At 45.3% G+C, this 24,906-nt stretch overlaps 1 protein-coding gene across 1 annotated transcript; it reads left to right on the top strand.

The window, feature by feature from the left end:
* Nucleotides 1-2,692: 2,692 nt before the first annotated feature.
* LOC306918791 (regulating synaptic membrane exocytosis protein 2-like) lies at nt 2,693-23,090 on the top strand (the record flags this gene model as incomplete). Its single annotated transcript, XM_079531656.1, has 3 exons — nt 2,693-3,686; nt 18,166-18,377; nt 22,971-23,090. Coding segments are annotated over 3 exons (1,326 nt in total), but the record flags the coding sequence as incomplete, so codon positions are not given.
* Between the last annotated feature and the right edge of the window lie 1,816 nt (nt 23,091-24,906).

Here is a 24,906-nt window from a genome sequence, read left to right as displayed (position 1 = left end):
CCTGCGGCTCTGTGAAGCATCCCTTTAATTTTGTACATGACAACCTTCCATATATTTCCAACCAGCTTCATTAATCACTGCTGCTAGCCAAGGTGTGGGCTCCACACACCGTGTGATTGGCCGGCTCAAACCAACCAATCAGAAGGTGTGCGGCTCCACACACCGTGTGATTGGCTGGCTCAACCAAACCACAGGCAGGATTATAATGTCTGTCCCCACCTACTTTATTACAATTCACTTTTTTCTTATTTTGAGTTTGAACGTTCGGTGGTTTATTTGTGGTCAGGGTATTTCTGAATCATGTGTACTCAAACAGAACTCTGATTGGCTCCCCCACAGTGACACAGATGTCGTGCTAATCCCACCCACAGCGAGTTTGTCTGCCATTTTTTCCCCCCCGTTTGGCGATGAAGTCGTCTTTTTTATTTATCCGTGTCTATAAAAATAATTGATTTCTACGTAGTTACGCCATCATTTTAACCAACACCACTGTGAATCAGTTTGTTATGATTAACGGTGAAACTATAGGAAAGTTACAGGTGTGTAATGTGTTTAAAAATACATCCTAAAGGAAATTCTTTACAGAAGCTTTTGAGTATTAGAAACATTGAAGGGTAGGACTGGCAGGGAAGCACCTTCACTAAAAACGCCGGGACAACGCTCCACACGTCTCAAACTCTTCTCCCTTCTGGCTCCAAAACTATATGTAATGGCACTTCCCAAGTTCCCATTGCAATCAGAACTGCAGACTTACTCCCAATCTTCTGCCATAGTCTGAAGTGAAAACCCAGACTTCATCTTAGCCCGTAGCACTTTTCGTAGCACTTGCCCTAGCCTCGACGACCTTACAGGCCAATGCAAAGGCTCAACTTATCTAATTTAGATAGCATTTTTGTAGACATACTGTACCACTCTATAGTGTATACGCATATAGTTATATATTATTATATAGATAATCCTTTAGGTTCTTAGCTTACATATGATTCATGATGACTATTTTTATGTATTTGATGTATTACCATGTTATGTTCTTACTTACTGTAAATCGCTCCGGATTAAGAGCGTCTGCTAAATGCCTAAATTGTAAGTTGTAATAGTCAGAGGGAATGCCAGCATCCATGGAGATGTGAAGGGCCAGCATCCATGGAGATGTGAAGGGAATGGAGGGAATGCCAGCATCCATGGAGATGTGAAGGCAGGCTTTGTGTCCAAACACACACACACTGCTCTGCTTGCTACAGTAGATGCTGCCCGTGCCAACTCAATAAAAGTGGCTGAAAGACATTTGCATAATTGCCGGTATTCCATCTGACTTCTATAATAACTTCTCTAGACTGTGTTAAAATAAGGTTTTTTTTTTCCAGGGGGTTGAAATGTCTATGGTCTATTTGGTAAAACCAGGCTAGGGACTGCATAATATCACCTTTTTGTCGGGTGGAAACCAAAGATTTTACTTTTTAGGATTCAAATAAATAAATAGCAAAGAAAAGTAGCAGATCGACAAGCTGGGAAGTTCCTGGGGGTCTGGATGTTCCAGGGACCCCCACACAGTAACTCTGTCATTTCTCGACCGCTTCAGACGCGGGGTGGCTCGCCGGAACTGGGCCGGCACCCTGGGTGCGTTCCTGCGGGCCTGGAAGTTCTGGGGACCCCCCGGGGACCCCCACACGGAGTTGCACCACTTACTAACACGGGTGTTATCTTTTTTTAAACTATTGTGTACTATGGAGTATGGACTCTTTTTGGTTAATGAATGTTCATGATGACTGCATGCTGCCATTATGTGTAAATTGGTAAATTGTGACATTGTCAATGCACAGTTGACCTTGTGTGGGATGTCGTCGTTACGACATCCTGCTGTGGAAGGAACACGCTATTCCAACCAGTTCCGGCTGGCCAGGGGGAGGCAGTTTAGAGACAGCAGGATTATTTTTGAGGGTACCTTTTCAATGCACAGTTGACCTTGTTTGGGATGGCGTTGTTATGACATCCTGTAGCAGGCCTACTTATCAAACTTAACGACGCTACTTGGCAGCAGTGTTGTTTTACGGGGGTTTAGACCAGCGGAGTGGAACCGACATCAATATTCATGAGGCTTTCTTTCTTCGTGTTATGACAGTGTTTATGTATGTGACTAAAGTGTTGCTTCTAGAAGTCCACCAGACCCACACATAGGGCAGAGCCACTCGCTATACACTGTGAAGTCCTCTAGAAGTCCACCAGACCCACACATAGGGCAGAGCCACACGCTGTACACTGTGAAGTCCTCTAGAAGTCCACCTGACCCACACATAGGGCAGAGCCACACGCTATACACTGAGAAGTCCTCTAGAAGTACCACCAGACCAGACCCACGAATAGGGCAGACCCACACGCTATACACTGTGAAGTCCTCTAGAAGTCCACCAGACCCACACATAGGGCAGAGCCACACGCTGTACTCTGTGAAGTCCTGAGTGTTCGTTCAACTCTGGGAGATGTACAGTTGGAACCAAATGGACTCGAGGGTCAATCTCAGAGTTAAATTAACACTGGCGGTTTAGTAGGCATGCATGTGCGTATGCGTGCGTGCGTGCGTGCGTGCGCGATAGCGGACATACATACATGGAGACATACATAGGGACACACAAACACATTGCAGTGCTGTTCATTGCACTGCTCAAAAAACAGATTCCGTGAAAACGCACGCCTAATGACGATAACGCATAAACACAGTGTCGATGCGGTGAATGACCTGCTGTTCTCTCTCTCTCTGGTTGACAGGAAGCGGAGCCCGTCAGCGTCCAGGGACCCCAACCAAGCGTACGACCAAAGGGAGGGGGTCGACCACTCGCAGTATGCCCCGGCGGACGGTGGCATGCCCAGATCACCGTCCGACTACGGGGACGGGGACCCGCGGCGGCATCCGCGCGCCGGCCCCCACATGTACGAGGACGCAGCGGGAACGCGGGGGCCCACGGGCTACCGGGGGGACCGCCGGGGCCCCGGGCAACGCTGGCACTCCCAGGAGTACCCGCTGGACCAGGAGCTAGAGCCCTGCAGCGAGTACGACCTGCAGCGGCAGCGCCAGGACGAGTACCAGACGCGCTACCGCAGCGACCCCAACCTGGCCCGCTACCCGGTCAAGCCGCAGCCCTACGAGGAGCAGATGCGCATGCACGCCGAGGTGGGCCGTGCGCGGCATGAGCGGCGCCACAGCGACGTCTCGCTGGCCTACACGGAGCAGGACGAGCCGGCACCCATCCGCCTGTCGCGGCAGCACCTCACCGAGCGCCGGCCGCCCATGGCAGCGGGCCAGCGGTCGTACTCCATGGACCGCTCCTCCCCCGTCATGGGGGGCGGGCACTGCAGGACGTCGAACCACAGCCCGCCCACGCCGCACCGGAGCCCCGTGCTGGACGACCGTGTCCAGCGGGTCCCCGTGGGCCAGCAGCACCACCTGGACCCCAGCTCGGCCGTGCGCAAGACCAAGCGGGAGAAGATGGAGAGCATGCTGCGCAACGACTCGCTCAGCTCGGACCAGTCGGAGTCGGTGCGGCCGCCGCCGCCCAAGCCCCACAAGACCAAGAAGGGCGGGAAGATGCGGCAGGTGTCGCTGAGCAGCTCGGAGGAGGAGCTGGCGACCACGCCCGAGTACACCAGCTGCGAGGACGTGGAGATAGAGAGTGAGTCTGTCAGTGAGAAAGGTAGGAGGCCGGCGCCGTAACGCTACCATGCTCACTGTTTTCATTGATTTCATTGATAGGACGTGTGCCTTTATGCAGATGACGTGCTTTATCCACGCGGTCAAATCCTCAGCTATCACTCTTTATTTATACTTCCAAAGTCATTTAACCCATTTTGGCGGGAACCCATTTTGGTGTTAGCATTATGTTATGCTACCGAGTGGCTAGATCTGAACCACTGACATAGAAACATAGCTTTTTCAGAAAACTGTCAGGATGTAGAAGACATTTTTAGAATCTGATCTCAGGTCAAAATGGGTTAATGGATGAATGAACACTGAGGATTGTACTGTGTTGGTATTGCACACATTACTGTAATGTCCAGGTTTTAGTTGTGGTTACTGTATTACACAGAAATGCCTCACAAATGCATTTATGAAGACAGTCCTCTTGCCAGGTCAGATATCGCTCTGGTCGGTCAGACACCTTGTATCTCCATTGTTCACCTTTTTATGTTTTATTTATTTATTGATTTTGTTTTTGGAAATGAATGCCCTATGACTGTGTCACACAAATGTAGCAAAAATAGACGATCTACAAGCTCACAAAGCTTGTCAAGTGTCGTGACCGCTCGTAGATCTGCAATGTTTTGCTACTTTTGAGTGTGTTTGTGGGTTTTTATACATGATATGATTAAAACCCACAGGTGGATAGTCATTTTCATTGGTTCAAATATTATTTTAACCAATGAAAATGACTTAAAAGAGCTTGTAACTAAACCATTTTTTAAATTAGCAGTTCTGGAGATATGAGGTTTCCACCCGACAGTGACGATAATGTTTGACTCAATCAATAATCAATAATGATTGTGTTTTGTGAAACAACAACGTGGCAGCTGATCATTTGAATGTAAAATAACCACTATATCTTCTCATTGGCCCTGCATATGTCTGTGTGTGTGTGTGTGTGTGTGTGTGTGTGTGTGTGTGTGTGTGTGTGTGTGTGTGTGTGTGTGTGTGTGTGTGTGTGTGTGTGTGTGTGTGTGTGTGTGTGTGTGTGTGTGTGTGTGTGTGTGTGTGTGTGTGTGTGTGTGTAACTATTGTCTCTACATGTACAATTATGGCAATTTATTCCTGCAGCACGACCGGCATTTGAGGAGGACACTTCGGCTCTTATGAGCCAATCAGAAGCATGCATGTGGTTGCGTGTGTGTGTGTGTGTGTGTGTGTGTGTGTGTGCGTGCGTGCGTGTGTGTGTCTGTGTGTGCGTGCGTGTGCGCGTGTGATTGCCCCTGCGTGTGCGCGCACATGTCACTCTGCAAGTATGACTTGTTGTGTTGACTACTGCTTTAGACTCTAAAGAGAGAGTGTAGAAAATACTAGAAGATTACACAGTGTAGTTTCTGCATTGGGAAGATGAGCAGTGAGGACTGTCTGGGTCGCCCTACATTTGTGCCGCAATACTATCATTACCGACGGGACTATCAAGGACACACACTCTGATATTAAGCTTTTAGTGGATTCCAAGTGATTGTGAATGTAAGTCAGTCTCAGTCAGTCCACTGTTTAGATTCGTATGATTTATTTTGTGCATTGTAATTATACATATAATACATAATATATAGGCCTACATATAATAAGCATATCGTCTCTTTCATAAATTAACGCACGCACGCACGCACGCACGCACGCACGCACGCACGCACGCACGCACGCACGCACGCACGCACGCACGCACGCACGCAACACCACGCACACATCACACACGCACGCACGCGCGCCACACCACGCACACAGCACACACGCACAACAAACGATCCGTCAAGTGGTCAGCCAGCCTCCACCAGTTGTCCTAATTAATTACAAATTGATTTAATTGTCAAACCTTGTAAGTATGGAGGCTTTTCTTTTGCCCTGTGCGTGTCAAAAACCTTAGGTCAGGCCCTAGAAGGCGTTCCCAGATTCGGCCTCAGGCATCAATGGGTTAGTTTCCTGAAAATTGTATATTTTTTCATTTCCTGATTTATTTATTCTTCTTTTTGGAGTCAGGTGGTTTCGTCTCGACAGCAGAGATATATATATTCTGCTGAATGGGCCGTCATTAGCAGACATACCTTTTATTTTATTGGTGTGGGTGCCTTTAATACGAAGGACCTCGTTTGAGCGCTCCTTTAAATCACTTTATTAGTGAATAGTAAAGTGAGTGGGCTGTGGAAGGAAGGAAGGGAGGGAGTAGGGCCTGATTTATACCTGGTTGTGCACGCCTAAAATAGTAGCTGTGATTAGCTGCTATTCTAGGCACACGACACCACAATGGTGTGCAACTACAGTTGGGTGCCACCGATATTGTCCCTTATCATTTGACCCATTTAGGCCTGACCTCAACATTTAAAAAAATCCTTCTAAATCCTCTGTTTTCTGAAATAAATATTTTCACTATTTTTCAAAAATAGCAGACCTACAAGCTCATAGCGCGCCACCGAGTGGCGCGCTATGAGCTTGTAGATCTGCTATTTTTCAATAGCTAAATTATAACATAATGTTTAAAACACCAAAAGGGGTTCCCGCCCAAAATGGGTTAACTGTCCTTTTGCGCAGATCACGCAAACCTCAGCAAAAAGAAAAGGACAATATCGATGGCCTCCAACTGTACCTGGTTGTGCACGCCTAAAATAGTAGCTGTGATTAGCTGCTATTCTAGGCACACGACACGACAATGGTGTGCAACTAGAACAAAAAGAAGAAAAAAAACATTGCATGGACGCACCTGGAACGTATCCTCAGTGATGTATCCCAAGGTCATCACCTGGGACGTATCCTCAGTGATGTATCCCAAGGTCATCACCTGGGACGTATCCTCAGTGATGTATCCCAAGGTCATCACCTGGGACGTATCCTCAGTGATGTATCCCACGGTCATCACCTGGGACGTATCCTCAGTGATGAATCCCAAGGTCATCAGGGGTTCCGGGTGTCGTATAGCGTCATACCCCTCACTCAGGTGACCCAGCCGTTTGAATTCACCATTTTATTTATTGTATTATTATTATTTTAATTAGCTTTTAAGCCTCTTAATCTAATTGGACGTGCGTGCTCGCCATCTCTCGGTGCACCCATAAGAGAAAATGCAGACTAAATCCTTTACAAGCGGATGACAACGCCAGCTCAGCGGACACCGTCAAGGCAGACACAGTCCAGCATTTTGTCTTTTGAGAAAATGTCCATCACTCTCTATGGCTATATGTGTGGCACATGCACAAATACCTTTCTCCTTCTGTAGTCTAAAACCCCACCCTCCCCGACACTGTCCAGAAAGAAATTACAGTAGGTTAAATTGAATCAACCTACTGTACTGCACCAATACACTTACACATACTATTGTTATGATTATCAACATTTTCGACAGCAATTTATAATAAAATCTTTAACCCTAAAGCTGAAAATAGCTGATCTGCAGGCTCGATGATCTGTATACTGTACATCCTACCCAGAGTATAAGAGAAGGCATCGTAAGGATACAGGAGCACAGTTTAACATCTGTTTAACAACCTCAACATTATTTTGACAGCTGATTGCTGATCTATTGATCTATCGATAGCCCATGCAAGCTCACAACGCACCCCACCGTGCCACGTTGTTGTGAGCCTATACCTGATCTGATATTTTCTATTTATTTGTTTGTTTCCTAAAGTTGCTCACATATTTAAAATGTTTTATTTTCACCTACTGTATATTATAGGGTCATTGTAGGTCCGGCTATAATGACACACCCACAACTGTGCAGCCAGGGTTAAAGTTGTTAAATAATGATGATCTGTGAGAGATTTCACTTTTGCTATTTTAAAAGTTCCTGATCGTAGATCTTTGTGTTGGTCGTGAGTCGTGACTAAAGTTGCAAGGTCACCTCCCCTCCCTCCACCCCACCTCCCCTCCCCCACCACCTCCCCTCCCTCCCCTCCCTCCCCTCCCTCTCCCACTCTCTGCTATCACTATTCATCCAGCCCGTCTACGGCTAGTGCTAAAACCACTTACTGTACACAGTTATGCCCTGAAATGAAACATTATGGGATGTCCCCAGACAGGGCTGTGCCCTCCATGGCCCTCTGTAGCCTCCAGGCTGACAACAGTGATTACCCTCTTTGCCTCGCAGCTGCCATCCCCTTGGCAGCGTATAACACCAGAAGCCAGCGGCACTCAACCTAATGTGACCATGATAGTCCAAACAGCTTAACCACTTCAATTATTAACTATTCTCGTTAAAAGTGATTTTTTTTTTTTACAGTTACAACTGTACTTTCTTGGACCACTTCTTTTTCTCCATCTACCCAAAAATAGTGTTGTTGTGAGCTTGTAGATCGTCTCTTTTTGGCAAATGTTATCCTCAGAATAGACATGCTCGGGTTCAAAGTAGTTTGTGATCAGAGAGAGAGAGAAAGAGAGAGGACGACTCGAAAAATGTGTACAGTATGTCGCCGGAGACGACAAAAAAAGTCTGCTCCCTCCCTCTCAATTTCACAGCGTTTTATGGACTAACCTGATGCTCGAGAGGCTCATTGACTGTGCTCAAACATCCGATCTGGTGGTCCCCGGACCGCTGGTTGAAAACCACTGCTCTAGATTGTCTTTACTTAACCCATTGAGACCTGGAACACATCCATGTCACGTTAGCGTTTAACCACATTAACCATTAACCCATTTTGGGGCGGGAACCCCTTTTGGTGTTTTAAACATTATGTTATAATTTAGCTATTGAAAAATAGCAGATCTACAAGTTCATAGCGCGCCACTCGGTGGCGCGCTATGAACTTGTAGGTCTGCTATTTTTGAAAAATCGTAAAAATGCGGGACAAATCTTTGAATATATATTCTTTCAGAGCGAACGTTTTTTTTATTTCGACGTCAGGCCTGAATGGGTTAAGTAAACAAGAATGACTCAGTCATAAGTGCCAGGTGTAGTGCAGAGTAGTGTTATGCCGTTCAGACTCTGGGTTTTATGGGTGAGGCTTAGAGGCAGCCTAGAGGCAGCCAATCGAGTGTCCACTAAGGTCATCAGTACGGTCGCTAGTAGAGAAGTAGCAAATGTAGTCCAGGCGCTTGTCAAGCACCTGGCAAAAAGTAGCAATGCCACAATGTACATAGACACGCACTGTTACTGTTAATGCACTGCTACTGCTAAGTAAACTAAAATTTACTTGATTAAAAAAAAAAGTACAAAAGTAATGGAATCAAATAGGGTTTTTAATTGGTTGTTGTTTTAATAATCTAAATGTGCAAAGTAAGTATTAACGAAAGCTGTCAAATCACACCTGTGTCAAGTGAGGCGCGCTCTTATCATACATCATCATACATCATCTCAGTCCGGCCAATCACAATTTGCGTCCTCACCTTTGTCTTCAATGTTTGTTTACACAATGTTTGTGTTTACACAAATCCTGGACATACAGTAGGAGGGGCTGGCGCTCCTCAAGAATACAATATTCGAGATATAGCGGAGTTGGAAAAATGAAAATACTGTATTGCCTACTTGAGTATAAAAGTACTCACCATTGCCGACCACAGAATGCTGATGCGTCACAATTTATGGCTGTGATGAGTTTTTTCCTGCTCAGTGAAAAAGCACCACAGCCTCCCGGGAGATCAGGGACGTCATAGGTGTGTGTTAACAGCAACACCCCAGGACAAGAAGGGAGAGGAGGGCTGTACCGTACATGCCCTCCACGCTGGCACACACGCCCCCTGCATCCACTTGGACAGATATTATGAGGGTTGGGCCAACCAGGGCGTCCGTTCGTCTCTGTCGGGTGGAAAAGTCCCGAAACTGTTACTTTTCAGGATTCGAATTCAAAAATTACAAAAGTAGCAGATCGACTCCAAAATGTTCATTTTTCAGGATATGAAAAATATAAAATTAAGAAGACCTAAGGGTCCATTTGGTTTCATTTTACGCTCTCAAGAGTTAAATTATTGTTAAACGTCTGCATTAATTAATTTACAAGAAGTCTTCACAATTAGAGAATGTAAAATAATTGTTATTTTGTTCAACGCTTGCCTGTTATCTCTCCTATCAATACCAACATCAATACCAAAATCTTAGACAATGTTAACAACATTCTTTAGTTTTGGCTCTGCAAGTGCAAATCTCATCAACTGATTGTTCCGTGGCTCAAATGCTGAATAAATAATGGGCCTGAAAACCACTGATCTAGAGTAAAGACTACTTCTCTCCCACCGTGGTGGTGGTGGTGGTTTTTCAGCAGAGCAGGAAAGTCATCACGGCCATAAATTTGTGAGCATCAGCAGTCTTTGCGGTTCCCGGCCCGGCCCAGCGCTGCCGCCCGCCCGCCTGCATGCCGACGCTCCCAGGCCTCCTCCTCCTCCTCCTCCTCCTCCTCCAAAGTGCTGATTCAGGGCGAAAGGAGGGCGGCAGGCGGCAGCGCCACCAGGCAGAGCTAGTAGTAGTGTGTGTGTGTGTGTGTGTGTGTGTGTGTGTGTGTGTGTGTGTGTGACTGTGTGTGTGTGTGTGTGTGTGGAGTTCACCTCCCAGCTAGGCTCTCCATCACTTTGACAGCTCAATAAAAAGCAGTGTAAACTATTAATTGGATCATTAATTATTGACGCTGTTTTTACTACAATTCGGAGATGGGGGCGAGAGCGAGGGGAGGGGAAAAAAGAGGCAGGGGGTGAAACATTGTGTATGTTTTAAACATAGTCGTCGCACCACCATGCTGGTGGGGGGGAGGGGGGGGGGGTGAGACGTACGGTGTGAAGTTCAGCCTCTTCAGATGTAGCAATGACACATATAATAGGCAAATATTTGACATTGGCGTACCCCGCTCAAAGTATATAGGGTATATAAAGCAAGGGGAAGAGAATGTCATTTAGAATTTTAGACATATTTATATATAAATAAATGCACATAAAGTGCACAAAGACCCGCACACCGTCTGCACTTGCAATATGAACACTTTTATTAGGCAACGTTTCAAAGACCTTCTTCAGGCACAGTAGTTAATAGCCACACAGCTACATACATAGGCCTATACATACATTCATACACAATAGATCCAAAGCCAGATCGTGACAAATCATGACAACAAGCACCATTTGGGCTGAACAAATAATTAGAAAGAAGAATAAAAGGGCAACACTTTTTTGTTGTTTTTCTTCTTTGTAATTATTTGTTCGGCCCAAAATATTGTGTGTGTTGTCATGATTTGTCACGATCCGAGTTGGCTTTGTTCGAGGCTTACAGGTCTTTAAATAAATACTTTTTGAAATGTCTATGGGGAAAATTAATGGGAAATTATTTCCTGGGCCTGAATAGGACCTGGGCCTGACTGCGACGCTCTATAGGTTGGTTATTTACGGCGAAGATATTTAGTGTAGAGGTAAAAACAAAAAAAATAAGAGGAAAAGAGCACAAGTACAGAGCCAACTATATTGGCATTGCTACTTTGACTTAACCCAATAAAACCGGGAAAGCATCTGTTGTCGTTTTAGCGTTGTCTATTCATTATTCATATATTTTTTAACATTTTTACCAGGCATTATACAGGAGTTTATTAATGAGAATGTAGCCATCGTCACACAATGCCCATCTCCTTTCTCTGTTCCCCTTTCCTTTCCTTTTTTCTGTCCGCTCGGCACTATTATGAGCCTGCATGTCAGGGAATCAATAAAGGGGAAAACAGAGGGAGAACGACGGGGCACTAAATCAGTCTTGGGCCCTCGCTCACGGCCATGAGCCACAACCATTACATCTGGCACGCCCTCTCCTCTCCTCTCCTCTCCTCTCCTCTCCTCTCCTCCTGTCTCCTCTCCTCTTCTCCTGTCTCCTCCAGTCTCCTCTCCTCTCTCCTCTCCTCCCATCCTGTCTCCTCTCCTCCCCTCCCCTCCTGTCTCATCTCCTGTCTCCTCTCCTCTCCTCTCCTCTCCTCTCCTCTCCTCTCCTCTCCTCTCCTCTCCTCTCCTCTCCTCTCCTCTCCTCCTGTCTCCTCTGCTCTTCTCCTGTCTCCTCCAGTCTCCTGTCCTCTCTCCTCTCCTCCCATCCTGTCTCCTCTCCTCCCCTCCCCTCCTCTCCTCCCCTCCTGTCTCCTCTCCTCCCCTCCTGTCTCCTCTTCTCCTGTCTTCTCCTCTCCCCTCCTTTCCTTTTGTCTCCTGTCTCTCCTCTCCTCTCCTCTCCTCTCCTCTCCTCTCCTCTCCTCTCCTCTCCTCTCCTCTCCTCTCCTCTCCTCTTGGTTCATGGCCCAACACCTCAGGGCTTTGTGAGGTTAGAGAGCATGACTCCATCCCTGTGAGGTTAGAGAGCATGACACCATCCCTGTGAGGTTAGAGAGCATGACACTATCCCTGTGAGGTTAGAGAGCATGACACCATCCCTGTGAGGTTAGAGAGCATCACACCATCCCTGTGAGGTTAGAGAGCATGACACCATCCCTGTGAGGTTAGAGAGCATGACACCATCCCTGTGAGGTTAGAGAGCAGCATGGCACCATCCCTGTGAGGTTAGAGAGCATCACACCATCCCTGTGAGGTTAGAGAGCATGGCACCATCCCTGTGAGGTTAGAGAGCATGGCACCATCCCTGTGAGGTTACAGACCATGACATCATCCCTGTGAGGTTAGAGAGCATGACACCATCCCTGTGAGGTTAGAGAGCATGACTCCATCCCTGTGAGGTTAGAGAGCATGGCACCATCCCTGTGAGGTTAGAGAGCATGACATCATCCCTGTGAGGTTAGAGACCATGACATCATCCCTGTGAGGTTAGAGACCATGACACCATCCCTGTGAGGTTAGAGAGCATGACATCATCCCTGTGAGGTTAGAGACCATGACATCATCCCTGTGAGGTTAGAGAGCATGACATCATCCCTGTGAGGTTAGAGAGCATGACATCATCCCTGTGAGGTTAGAGAGCATGACATCATCCCTGTGAGGTTAGAGAGCATGACATCATCCCTGTGAGGTTAGAGAGCATGACATCATCCCTGTGAGGTTAGAGAGCATGACACCATCCCATCCCTGTGAGGTTAGAGAGCATGACACCATCCCTGTGAGGGTAGAGAGCATGACATCATCCCTGTGAGGGTAGAGAGCATGACACCATCCCTGTGAGGGTAGAGAGCATGACACCATCCCTGTGAGGTTAGAGAGCATGACACCATCCCATCCCTGTGAGGTTAGAGAGCATGACATCATCCCTGTGAGGTTAGAGAGCATGACACCATCCCTGTGAGGTTAGAGACCATGACACCATCCCTGTGAGGTTAGAGAGGATGACACCATCCCTGTGAGGTTAGAGACCATGACACCATCCCTGTGAGGTTAGAGAGGATGACACCATCCCTGTGAGGTTAGAGAGCAGGACACCATCCCTGCTTATCCCGACACTACACAACCCATTTCCCGGCCCAGTCAAGCTGAGTGCACAAACCCTGAGGAGCTGACTGGACACATATGGCCCAAAGATGCATTCTGCCCCTCTTTCTCTCTCCCTCTCTCTCTCTCTCTCTCTCCCTCTCTCTCTCTCTCTCTCTCTCTCTCCTCTGATTCACTCAGCTCACATGCAATTACAATTGATGTTCTCTCTGCTCTGGCTCCTTCTCCCTCTTCAGAGTCATATCGCCGGTAAGGGAAGAAATGCTGTGGCTGTAGTGCAGCTAAAGGCAGAGTGCATGGGTATGCAGGGCACCGTTTTCCTTCGTCTGGTCAGCTTTTTAAAGACGCGTGTCAGTGCCTGTGTGTGCGTTTGTGCGTCCGTCCGTCCGTCCGTGCGGATAAAGTAATTTGTTGACAGTGACCAGATACCACAGTCACTGGGAACCTGACCCTTATTGTTGAGGTATAGGTAGAACAGTCACAGACATCCGCTTAACTTACTGTGTGTGTGTGTTTGCGTGCGTGTGTGTGTGTGTGTGTGTGTGCGCGAGCGCATGTGCAGAGGAATTTCTAGACATTTACCGGAGGCCACAGGGAACCTGACCCTTATTTCTGAGCTACAATAGAACAGTCACAAACATCCGCATAACCTACCTACAGTATACAGTACAAGATGACGCGTGTGCTGCTTCGGCACTTATGCTAAATGAAATCTAGTTAAGATTCAATGGACTGCCAAAACTAAGTGATCTGTCATTATATCTATTAAATGTGTTTTGGAGAGCAGATCAGAAGCTGACTGAATTATGTAATGATTTTATTGATCGCGTTAATACTCTCCTCAATATCCCAGCCCCAAATGTGGGAGTCTGTACTGTATACTCTCTGCATGTGCACTCTCTCGATTACATAATTAAACCTACTTTGACACAATGTACAAGGACCAAATAAAAGGCTCCGTGGGATTTTCAGAGGCATGTACTTGAGGGTCCTTGCAACGCAACACAACGCAGTAGCCTTTGATTATGTAATAAACTAATAAAACTTGCATTATTATGTCCCAGTTAAAGCCTAAAGTCGATTAAAGTAAACCAAGTGTCTGAATGTGGTTAAACCTCAAAGTATCTGTGCCTTTTGTGGCTTACAAAACACACATAGTTGAAAAGAATCCGCACCAATGCAAGTGGAAAAAAGGCGGCACTTTTTGGAGTGCCTCGTTCTTTTCCACTTGTGGACTCTTTTTTTTTATTTTTTATACATTTTATTCAAAGAGTATGACATCATATTATGCAAGTTTCACAGAAAGAAAATACAACTCTTTGTTTTTATATTTTCTCCCACAACTCCTTTCCCAATCCTCCCCACCCACCCACCATCTTTCCCCACGAGGCCAGACATACAAACAACATAAATTATATACAGGTATAAAACCAATAAGTTGAGTACATAACTAAGATACACACAACATATATACAGGTATAAAACCAATAAGTTGAGTACATAACTAAGATGCACACAACATATATACAGGTATAAAACCAATAGGTTGAGTACATAACTAAGATACAAAGAAAGGGTGTGGACTCTTTTTAACTACTGTTTAAACCAGTTCTCTTCATGTCAAGGACCTTCAAAACGTAAGGCCCTTGGACACAGCTGTATTTTGCTGGGCAAGTTGAGTAGCCGTACACTCTAAAACATGTGCTTCTATGGCTACTAACTAATCGCGATCCCGGAAAGCCCCACATGCGGCATCAATAATGTAGTGGTGTTTGCTTTGTTAGGAGGACACAGTTTGCATAACCCAGCACACTGACTACACTCCACCCTTGGCTTCATAGATTTATATACATGTGTTTAAGGCAATGCACTTTTTATCTAGAGTTACTTACAGAGATAAACAAGTAACATTTTGATTACAGACCACAGACTATTTCTATATGGTGGTGTTGCCACATTTACTGAGTACTTGTTCCATTGCTGACTGACTGTACATATAGACCAGTACTATTTTGAATACAGGCCTTTCTGACTACTTCTTCCACCACTGTCGTAGCCTACAGAAGTTGTAATCATGAACCCCATCTTTAAAAAGCTTCTCTCTCTCCCCCCCCCCGCCCCCCCCCACCCAGCCGGCCGGTGCACTTTAGATGGAGGTCAGTTAAGGTTGATGTAGCACTGAACTAAACGCATTAGAGATGTGTGCTTCCTCATCCTGCAAGATCCAGCCTGGATAAGATAGCGGCATGCTAACTTAGTTAGCATGAAGACCCATTTGAAGTTACAGCCCCGACAAGAAAGGGCCAAGTGCTTAATGCTCTTGTTATCTGGAAAAAACCCAAAACAAAACCAAAATGAAAGCACTAATGCGGGCAGTTGCTCCAAAACCTTTTCTGGGTCAATGCCCACTTGAAACGCTCGAGAAGAAGAAAAAATCTCAAGCTCACAATGGTGTGATGCATTCTGAGCTTGTAGATCAGCTATTTTTGCTGCACCAGCCAACCCACCTATCTGACCGCATCAGGCCCACCCATCTGACTGCTGGCACTACAATCAACCAGTGTTAACCAGTAGGTTACTTATCAAGACGATGCAATCGAAACACAGAGACACGTGTCCGTTGGTCACGTTGTCCGACTGTTACTAACCCTAAATCTAACACTAACCCTAACCTCATATCAGTTTTAACCGGCCACGTAAGTCCCCAAACCTCATATCAGTCTTAACCAGCCACGTAAGTCCCCTAACCTCATATCAGTCTTAACCGGCCACGTAAGTCCCCAAACCTCATATCAGTCTTAACCAGCCACGTAAGTCCCCAAACCTCATATCAGTCTTAACCGGCCACGTAAGTCCCCAAACCTCATATCAGTCTTAACCAGCCACGTAAGTCCCCTAACCTCATATCAGTCTTAACCAGCCACGTAAGTCCCCAAATCTCATATCAGTCTTAACCAGCCACGTAAGTCCCCAAACCTCATATCAGTCTTAACCGGCCACGTAAGTCCCCAAACCTCATATCAGTCTTAACCGGCCACGTAAGTCCCCAAACCTCATATCAGTCTTAACAAGCCACGTAAGTCCCCTCACCTCATATCAGTCTTAACCAGCCACGTAAGTCCCCAAACCTCATATCAGTCTTAACCAGCCACGTAAGTCCCCAAACCTCATATCAGTCTTAACCAGCCACGTGAGTCCCCAAACCTCATCAGTTTTAACCGGCCACGTAAATCCCCTAACCTCATATCAGTCTTAACCGGCCACGTAAGTCCCCTAACCTCATATCAGTCTTAACCGGCCACGTAAGTCCCCAAACCTCATATCAGTCTTAACCGGCCACGTAAGTCCCCTAACCTCATATCAGTCTTAACCGGCCACGTAAGTCCCCAAACCTCATATCAGTATTAACCGGCCACGTAAGTCCCCTAAACTCATATCAGTATTAACCGGCCACGTAAGTCCCCTAAACTCATATCAGTCTTAATCGGCCACGTGAGTCAGTTTCACGATGTTTCCGCTTCGGCACCAGTAATTTCACTTCAGTGTTTCCTAATCGTAGCCAGTAGGCTCCAGTAGAGCCTATACTACTTATCGTCTTGATAAGTAACCTACTGGTTGATATCTGTTGATAACATTCAAAGTAACATGCAAATTATATTATTATTATACTAATATTATTATGAATTATTTGGGTGCACACTTGCAGTATGTGCGTGGCCCACAGGTTGGGAATAGCTGCTCTATAGTCTAGTGGAAGCCGTTTCAGTTAATAATAGATGTGTGAGCTGTGTTACTCTTCCTTCCCCCTCTGGCTGTTGTAGATACTAGTGCAAGATAAAGGCCTGAAAGAGGAAATGGGAGAGTATATAAAAGGGGTGAATCGGTTCATCCACCTAATCCATTATTGAAATCATTGATTTGAATACAAAAAAAATATCTTTACGTCATTTTTTACATTTTTCTTGTTTTCTTTAACCGTGAAGTCAAACATGTTCAGCAACAGCACAAAATAGCCGATCTAGATCTAGACACATCACAATGTCGATGGTCGTTGAGGGCTTGTAGATCAGCGTTGAGCCATACTTACGTACACTGTTATGTCTATACCCTTGTTTCCACATTTTTTCCACAGGGGCTTTTTTACCACTTTGCATTGTAATTCAATGATCTCAAGTGTGTAAAGTGTGCGCGCACATGCACGTGTGTGTGTGTGTGTGTGTGTGTGTGTGTGTGTGTGTGTGTGTGTGTGTGTGTGTGTGTGTGTGTGTGTGTGTGTGTGTGTGTGTGTGTGTGTGTGTGTGTGTGTGTGTGTGTGTGTGTGTGTGTGTGAGTGTTTAATGTTAATGTCCTTGATGTCAAGCTCTGTCATTGACCATATTCACACGGTGGCCATCTTGGTCTTGTGACGTGACTTTACGTTATATACATTAAGCCCATGAGCCAAAAAGAGCCACTGTGGGAATATGGAACTACTTTTCTCAACGTCTGGTCCGGCGAGGTCACCGCCAGTGGTCAGTATACGCTCTCAGAGTTACACACCCGTAAAGCCGAATTTATGCTCAGTCGCGCCGAGAACGGCTGAGAAATGTCAACCGACAAGCTTGTCGGTTTGACAACTCTCATGATGGCGCCACAGGACTATGAATCGGGCTAAGAAAGGCTCCCAACCGGACCGAGACGTTGAGAACCCAGTGAATGGACGGTCAGTGGCGCTGCGCTGCGCTGCGCTGGCACGTCCTCACACGTCCTCACACGTCCCTGTTTTGTTTTTCTGTCTTCTCTTGTTGTATATGCATTATGTTTGCCCACTACTCCCCTATCCCGCAGGAGATTTGGATGGCCATTGGTGGGACCATGCGTCTTGGCATAGCAGCGAGGCCTCCCCAATGTCTTTGGTGAGACATGCGGAGCCCCGCCACCCCCCTCCCTCCTCGGCTCCCCCTCTCCCCCCTCTCTAGACCCCCCCCCCCCCCCTCCCCCTCCCCCCGACTCCCTATCTATCTCTCAGAGTCTTTTTTGGTCATTCCATGTTTTTTCCTTTTTTTTCGTTTTATTTACACCTTTTTTGCATGTTGTTTTTTCTTGTTTCCTTTCTTGTTTTTTATTCCCACCACCTGTAGGGGACAGTCAAAGGGGAAAAAGACAAACTATTGAGCAGGCATTTATGTCCGAGCCGACACACACCTTATCTGAGAGGCAAAAGAAAATGGTGCGCTTTGGGGGACACTCATTTGAAGAGGACTTGGCATGGTGCGAACCGCAGGTTAAAGACTCGGGAGTTGATACGTGCAGTAGCACTACCCTAAACGAGGAGCATAGCCATAGTGAGAAGGTACTGAGACCAAATCTAGCCTGCATTGTTTTCATTTGTTTTCATTTATTTTATTTTATTTATGACCTATTCCATATACTGTTTGCTCTCTCTGTCTCTTAATTGTAAAATAGGTGAGATGTATTATTATTATTATTTTTTTTCTTCCTTGAGATTATTGTGTTAACTTTTTATTATTTCGGTTACTTTTTGGGGGGCGGGGTGAGTCTCTTTGCTTGCTACTTGTTGTTTTTGCTCTTCAAGGCATTTAAAATGGACATCCAGTATTTTTTTTTTTACCGGAGAGCACTCAAACACCCCCCACCCCCCACACCCCACCCCCCTATGTTTGTCATGGCACACACAGAAACGTGGGTCCCCCCCCCCCCCGCCCCGCCCCTACCTCCAGTGGTTGCATGCTAGTCCTCTCTCCGTACCTTGTCTTGCTCTGTAATGTGTAGCGGTGCGTTTTTTAGAGGAACACCTCTCTGCAACAGGCCCCGTTTCACACCTCTCTCTTAAAGCCTGGGTCATACTTCGCCGTGCGACGGTGTCCCGTGCGGTGCCCCCCCCCATACAGCCGATACGCAAGCTCATAGCGCCGGGCGCATCCGCGGCTAGCTCACCGTGAGCTTGTATATCGGCCATGTCAGCCACGCGACACCGCCGCGTGACGGGGCATACCGTGCGTTTGGGCATTGTTCTTGCTTCCCCCCTCGTTCCACACCATGCACCACCCACTCTTAAACAGAACACCCCCTCGTTCCACACCATGCACCACCCACTCTTAAACAGAACACCCCCTCGTTCCACACCATGCACCACCCACTCTTAAACAGAACACCCACAGAACACCCCCTCGTTCCACACCATGCACCACCCACTCTTAAACAGAACACCCACAGAACACCCCCTCGTTCCACACCATGCACCACCCACTCTTAAACAGAACACCCACAGAACACCCCCTCGTTCCACACCATGCACCACCCACTCTTAAACAGAACACCCACAAGTACACAACACACAAACCCCTCGTTCCACACCATGCACCACCCACTCTTAAACAGAACACCCACAAGTACACAACACACACACACAGACAACACACACACACGCACAGCCACACACGGACACGCAAGTTCTCCACTTCACTCCGGTTAAAGTAAACAAAATACAAAAAGAAAAACCACCAACACGGAAGGTTGAATTTGTTTTTGCACAGACGATCTGTTTTTCTTTTTTCCCTTTCACTGTCACGTCCGAGGTCTCATCCTAAGTTGTGTCTCATGCCTTGAATTCTGTGCCGTCCGTTCTCTCCCCGTTTCGATCTTCCTCCCTCGTAGCTCCTGCGTTTGTGATTAAACCTCAATTGTTTGTGTGTTGTAGGAAATATATCTGAATTATTATTATTATTATTATTATTATATATATATATTTTTTTGCTTTCCTCCGCTACTCCCACCCTTTGCAGTGGTTGTACTGTATGTTTGTGTGCAGTGGAGCGATGTGGAGTGAGGCATGCTTCCCTGCCCTGAACCCCGGCTGCCTACACCTTGGATTGGAGAAGGACTGCTTTGTTGGGGGGGGGGGGGGGGCTCTGGTCCATGACCGTTAGTGACTTCTCTATAGCCCAGACTGACTTCTCAAACTTTACTTTTAGAACCCCCTATAGGAACATTGAGGGTTCCCTGTAGCCCAGTTTGAGAACCACAACTCTAATGCTACGACAGGGACTACTTTTTTTTCTTTTTCTTATTCATGTCTACACAGTGTAGTAAAAATTAAGAATATGATTTCTCTACTCACCGATACAAATGTGTTTGTATGGTGTTCAAAGCCTTTTTCTCCGTGGTGGGAAGCCTACCCAAACCCCACCTTTTGTGTAAAATCCTCTGTTTGGGAAAATATGCTATAATTGACTGGATCAGTATAATTCAAAATCAAATCAAGCTTTATTTATATAGCACATTTAAAACAATCAAGATTGACCAAAGTGCTTTACACAATAAAATCTAGAGACAGTTATGCACACAAAAACATCAAACAAGTAACAACAAGAAATGAAACAGTTCAAATGACAAAATTTAAAAAATCAGGAATGATGAAGGCCATAGAAAAGAGGTGAGTCTTAACAGCTTCCGCGCCATTGCCGACGATTAAAGTCAATTGAAGCTTAATTTTGATACTGGCGCTTAACGCCATTGCCGACGGCCTTCGGCAATTGAGCTTTTATAGCGCGTTCGATTGCTCGAGCCAAAATGCTACTCACGTTAGCCGGTTAGCTAGCTGTGTTGTTAGCACAGCATTGGATCGCCCATCTTAGATCGTCGTCGCCATAAGCATCCATTCTATCCATTTCTTTCAATCGCCTGTAACTCCTATTCCTTGTCCCAGATGGCATTTTTGGTCAAAACAGCGTTTCTTTGACGGCACAGAGCTGACAATCTAGAGCTCTCCGGAGCTCCGGCCTGGATTCACATTGTAAACAAGGCCCATCCAGCTGTGTGAAAACTCCTAACGTAGGACTACCGGTTGTGGACCGGAAATGGCAGATTTTCAAAATAAGAGCTCAAATTAAAAAAATGCTGGCGTGAATTAGATCCTAATTTTTCAATAAATGATAGCGGTCTAAGTGTTAAGAAGAGACTTAAAAAGTTCTGAGTATAGGTGGTGTTATGAATAAAGGTTTACCTGCCTGGTGGTCATATTGTTTGCACAAAAGGTGTGTTCTGACAGGCATCCCACCTCTCAAAAAAAAGAAATCACCATAAAACTGCCTTTGTGTCGGCAAAATTATATTCTTTATTTTTCACTATACAGTGACATCAAACACCTGGTCAATGAGGAAATACATACAGATATATCTTGCGCCACCCTTTTCCCCTTATTTTTTTTTTACTATTTTAAAACATTTTTCAATGGTTAAAATAGCCAAACTACAAGCTCACAACGTGTTGATGTAGATCGGCTAGTTGAACTATTCAAAAATGTTTTTAAAAATAGTAAAAAAAAAGGCAAAGTAGTAGCACTGCGTGAAAAGAGGAGTTAACGGGCAATTATGGGCACTAGATTTGCCCGTAAACCTACATTTTAGCAGCATTTACAGTAATATACGGTAATATACAGTAATATACAGTAATATACAGTAATATACGGTAATATACAGGTGTGATGGTACAATTCGGGAGTTTACCGGAGTTTGTTGGAAAGTTTAACGGGAGTTTCCTGTAATATACACATCCCGTATTCCATGCTTTCTGCGCAGTGTAGTTTAGGCATAAAATAGAGCCCATAGTCCCTTGTGTTTAGTGTCGGCATGTTCTGGCTGACACCATGGACCAGAGCTAGGGAGGGAGGGGGGGGGGGTGCTGCTTGCTTCACTGTGCATGGACTGCTTCTGCATGCATCCCGTTCTACCATCACATTGTCGGCAGGTCCACACAGGCTTGGGAAGATGAACATCATAACAACAATTCTAATTGGAACAAACAATTTTAATTGAACAACAAAGGCTGTTTTTGAGGTGTGAATTCTGACACAGATTTTGAGACATTTTCTTTCAGTGATCCGCTTTAGTTTAGATTTGCACTCAGTAATATATATATATATATATGTATATATATATATACTACTGTATATATATACTGTGTATATATATACTGTATATATTGTGATCCCCATGAGAATACCAAAGAATGCCTTAGGAGGACTAATATCCGAGTTTGTCAGACTGACACAGCCAGGAGGATCAAATAAATGTGAAATTGTTGAGCACCGCTCTGCTTGAGGTGTCCAGATCACTCCTTTACCTTATAAATGCATGACGGACAAAAGTCAAAGTAAGGACACAGTCCCGCCCCCTTTCATGACGACAGCAGGCCTGGAAGAGAATCCCCCATTCGTTTTTTTTCCCATAGACGTTTCAAAAAGTATTTATTTAAAGACCTTTTAAGCCTCGGACAAAGCCAACTCTTGTTGTGACGAATCATGACAATAAAGTGAATAAACACAACGTTTTGGGCAGATCACATAATTAGAAAGAAGAAAAAAAGGGCAGGGTAGTAGTTTTTCTCCAGATTTTTCAAAAGATACTCCAAAATAGCAGCTGCTCATAAGCTCGCGGTGCGCCACGAACACATTTTGCCGCGCAGCCCCTGGGGATCGCCACCGGACCCCACTTTGAGAACCACCGTTCTAATAAGGCATTCTTTGGTATGCACTGCGGGTATCCCAATGAAATCACTGTGGAAAAAGTGACACACGACACGACTCCAAATTTTGAACTTATAAGCGTCAACCTATAGCTCTCTAAAAGCCCATCAGTGTGAGGTCCACAGCGCCAGGCAGTGAACAGGAGTTTGTGCGACACTCTCTTTCTCAATCAAGTGAATGGACCGAACCCGATATCCACCAGGCCCCTCCGTCCCTCCCTCCCCCTCCCTCTTCCCCTGCACCAGCCCTCCACCCCACCCCGTTTCTTTTTTTTCCTTTTTGTTTTCTCGTTTAGTTTAGTATTTTTTCTTTGTCTATTTTAAGTGATAAATCTCCTAGTGGATATAAAGCATGTGAAACAAGAAGGTGTTTGTCGTTGTTGTCACTCTGACCTTGTAGCACCCGGTGACATGGCAGCCTTCCAAAGACGGGGACCGCCTCATCGGGCGCATCTTGCTCAACAAGCGGATGAAGGATGGAAGTGTGCCTCGAGACTCGGGAGCTCTGCTCGGACTGAAGGTGAGATATCCTTCATTTGCTTTACTTTATTTGTTTATTTTGACTTCGACAACAAGCATGTTATTCATGAACATTATATGTATGCAACGTGAATACACCGGAGTTAGGAAAGATGCTACAGTAAATTACACTGTACTTAAGTACAATTTTGAGGTATTTGTACTTTACTTGAGTATTTCCAATTTCCAATCTTTTTTCTTCTACTCCACTATATCTCGGAGCCAAATTTTTTACTTTTACTCCACTACATTTATTTGACAACTTAGGTACTAGTTACTTTGGAGATTTAAATTTTGATTAGAAAACATACCTTAATCACTTCAACCCTATATACATTTCAGCCATTTGAAAATAGCTGATCTACAAGCTCACAATGTGTCGCATTGCGACTTTTACCTTTAGTGCTTTAAGTACATTTTGATGCCGATACTTTTGTACTTGAGTACATTTCGAATACGGGACTTCTACTTGTAACGGAGTACATCTACATTGCAGTATTTGTACTTTTACTTAGGTAAAACATTTGAGTACTTTATCCACCACTGTGTATGTACTGTACACTCAATGATAGTGCTGAATTCTGTGAATTCTGTGTGAATTCTGTGGATTCTGTGTGGATTCTGTGTGAATTCTGTGTGAATTCTGTGAATTCTGTGTGAATTCTGTGTGAATTCATGTGTACTGTATGAACACTGGTTCAGCGTGTGATTCTAAGATTCCGTGGCCCTGTCTCTTTAGCTCACTCGTCTGGGCTGCTCTGCCCTTTTGGCTTCCAATTATTGATTACATCACCGTGTAGCTCAATATTAATATTCATTAGGGGGACTTAATTAGCTTCCAGATTAATATTAATGAGCAGCTAGTGTTTGATACTTAGTGCTGTAATTGTGCAGGCGCGCTTGTGTCGAAGCGTTATTTTAACGGTCTACATTCAAGGGCTCTACCGACTTAACTTATCACTGTAGAACAGAGCATTCTCAACAGAAATGTAAACTGAGCGTGGTACAGTAAGACGAGACAAAAATAATATGGGCTTGTTTCCGTTATGGTCCTGTGTATTCAATTCATCAACATAGCATAACGAAATGTATACACAGATACAAATACAAACACTATATGTACCGTACGAAAAAGATGGGAAATTAAATTTACCTTTTTGTTTTTTCACATTTTGATTTCACTGACATTACTGTCATAGCTTAGTTAGTGAAATGTTTTTTTTAAATTAAGCATTATTAATTAAGTGATTTGTGGGCTTGTCACACTGATTTTGTGCAGTGCTGTTCAGCCGACTGGGGTCCCAACCTCCCAATGCACTGGAGCATTTTTCCCCCTCGATATTTCCGATATTATCGTCGCTGTCAGACAGAAACCTCCGATCTCCATAGTCCATATTCAAACTTTGTAAGATTTGTAAGCATTAAGAATTTCAAAACAACTTTTTTTGTGTGTGCTTTTGTTTTTTTGCATCAACGGATGCGACGCAGTTGTATCAGCTTGCTGGTCTGGTCAGCTATAACTTTCGGCCGACACCACAAATTAGCCTTAACTGTTCACCACCGCTAAGTGCTAATACAAATACAACGTTCATTTGGAACAACGTGCACACGTGTGCATTGGTGCCGTTAAAGCTTGTTAAAAAAAAGAGCTGAGCGGCCAGAGTCCACAGGAGCGTGTTTCATCAGAACAGGAGGAGAGAGGAGAAGCGGGCGAGATGCATGAGGAAAAAATCATTAGTGATTGAATGAGCTCGGTGAAGTGGACATGTTTGTGTCTGCTCAGTGCTCAGTGTGTTTCTGTCCCCTCAGCAGCAAGG

Source organism: Electrona antarctica, assembly GCF_951216825.1.
Source record: "Electrona antarctica genome assembly, contig: scaffold_896, whole genome shotgun sequence".
Classification (NCBI taxonomy): domain Eukaryota; kingdom Metazoa; phylum Chordata; class Actinopteri; order Myctophiformes; family Myctophidae; genus Electrona; species Electrona antarctica.
This window is presented reverse-complemented; position numbering and strand designations above follow the sequence as displayed.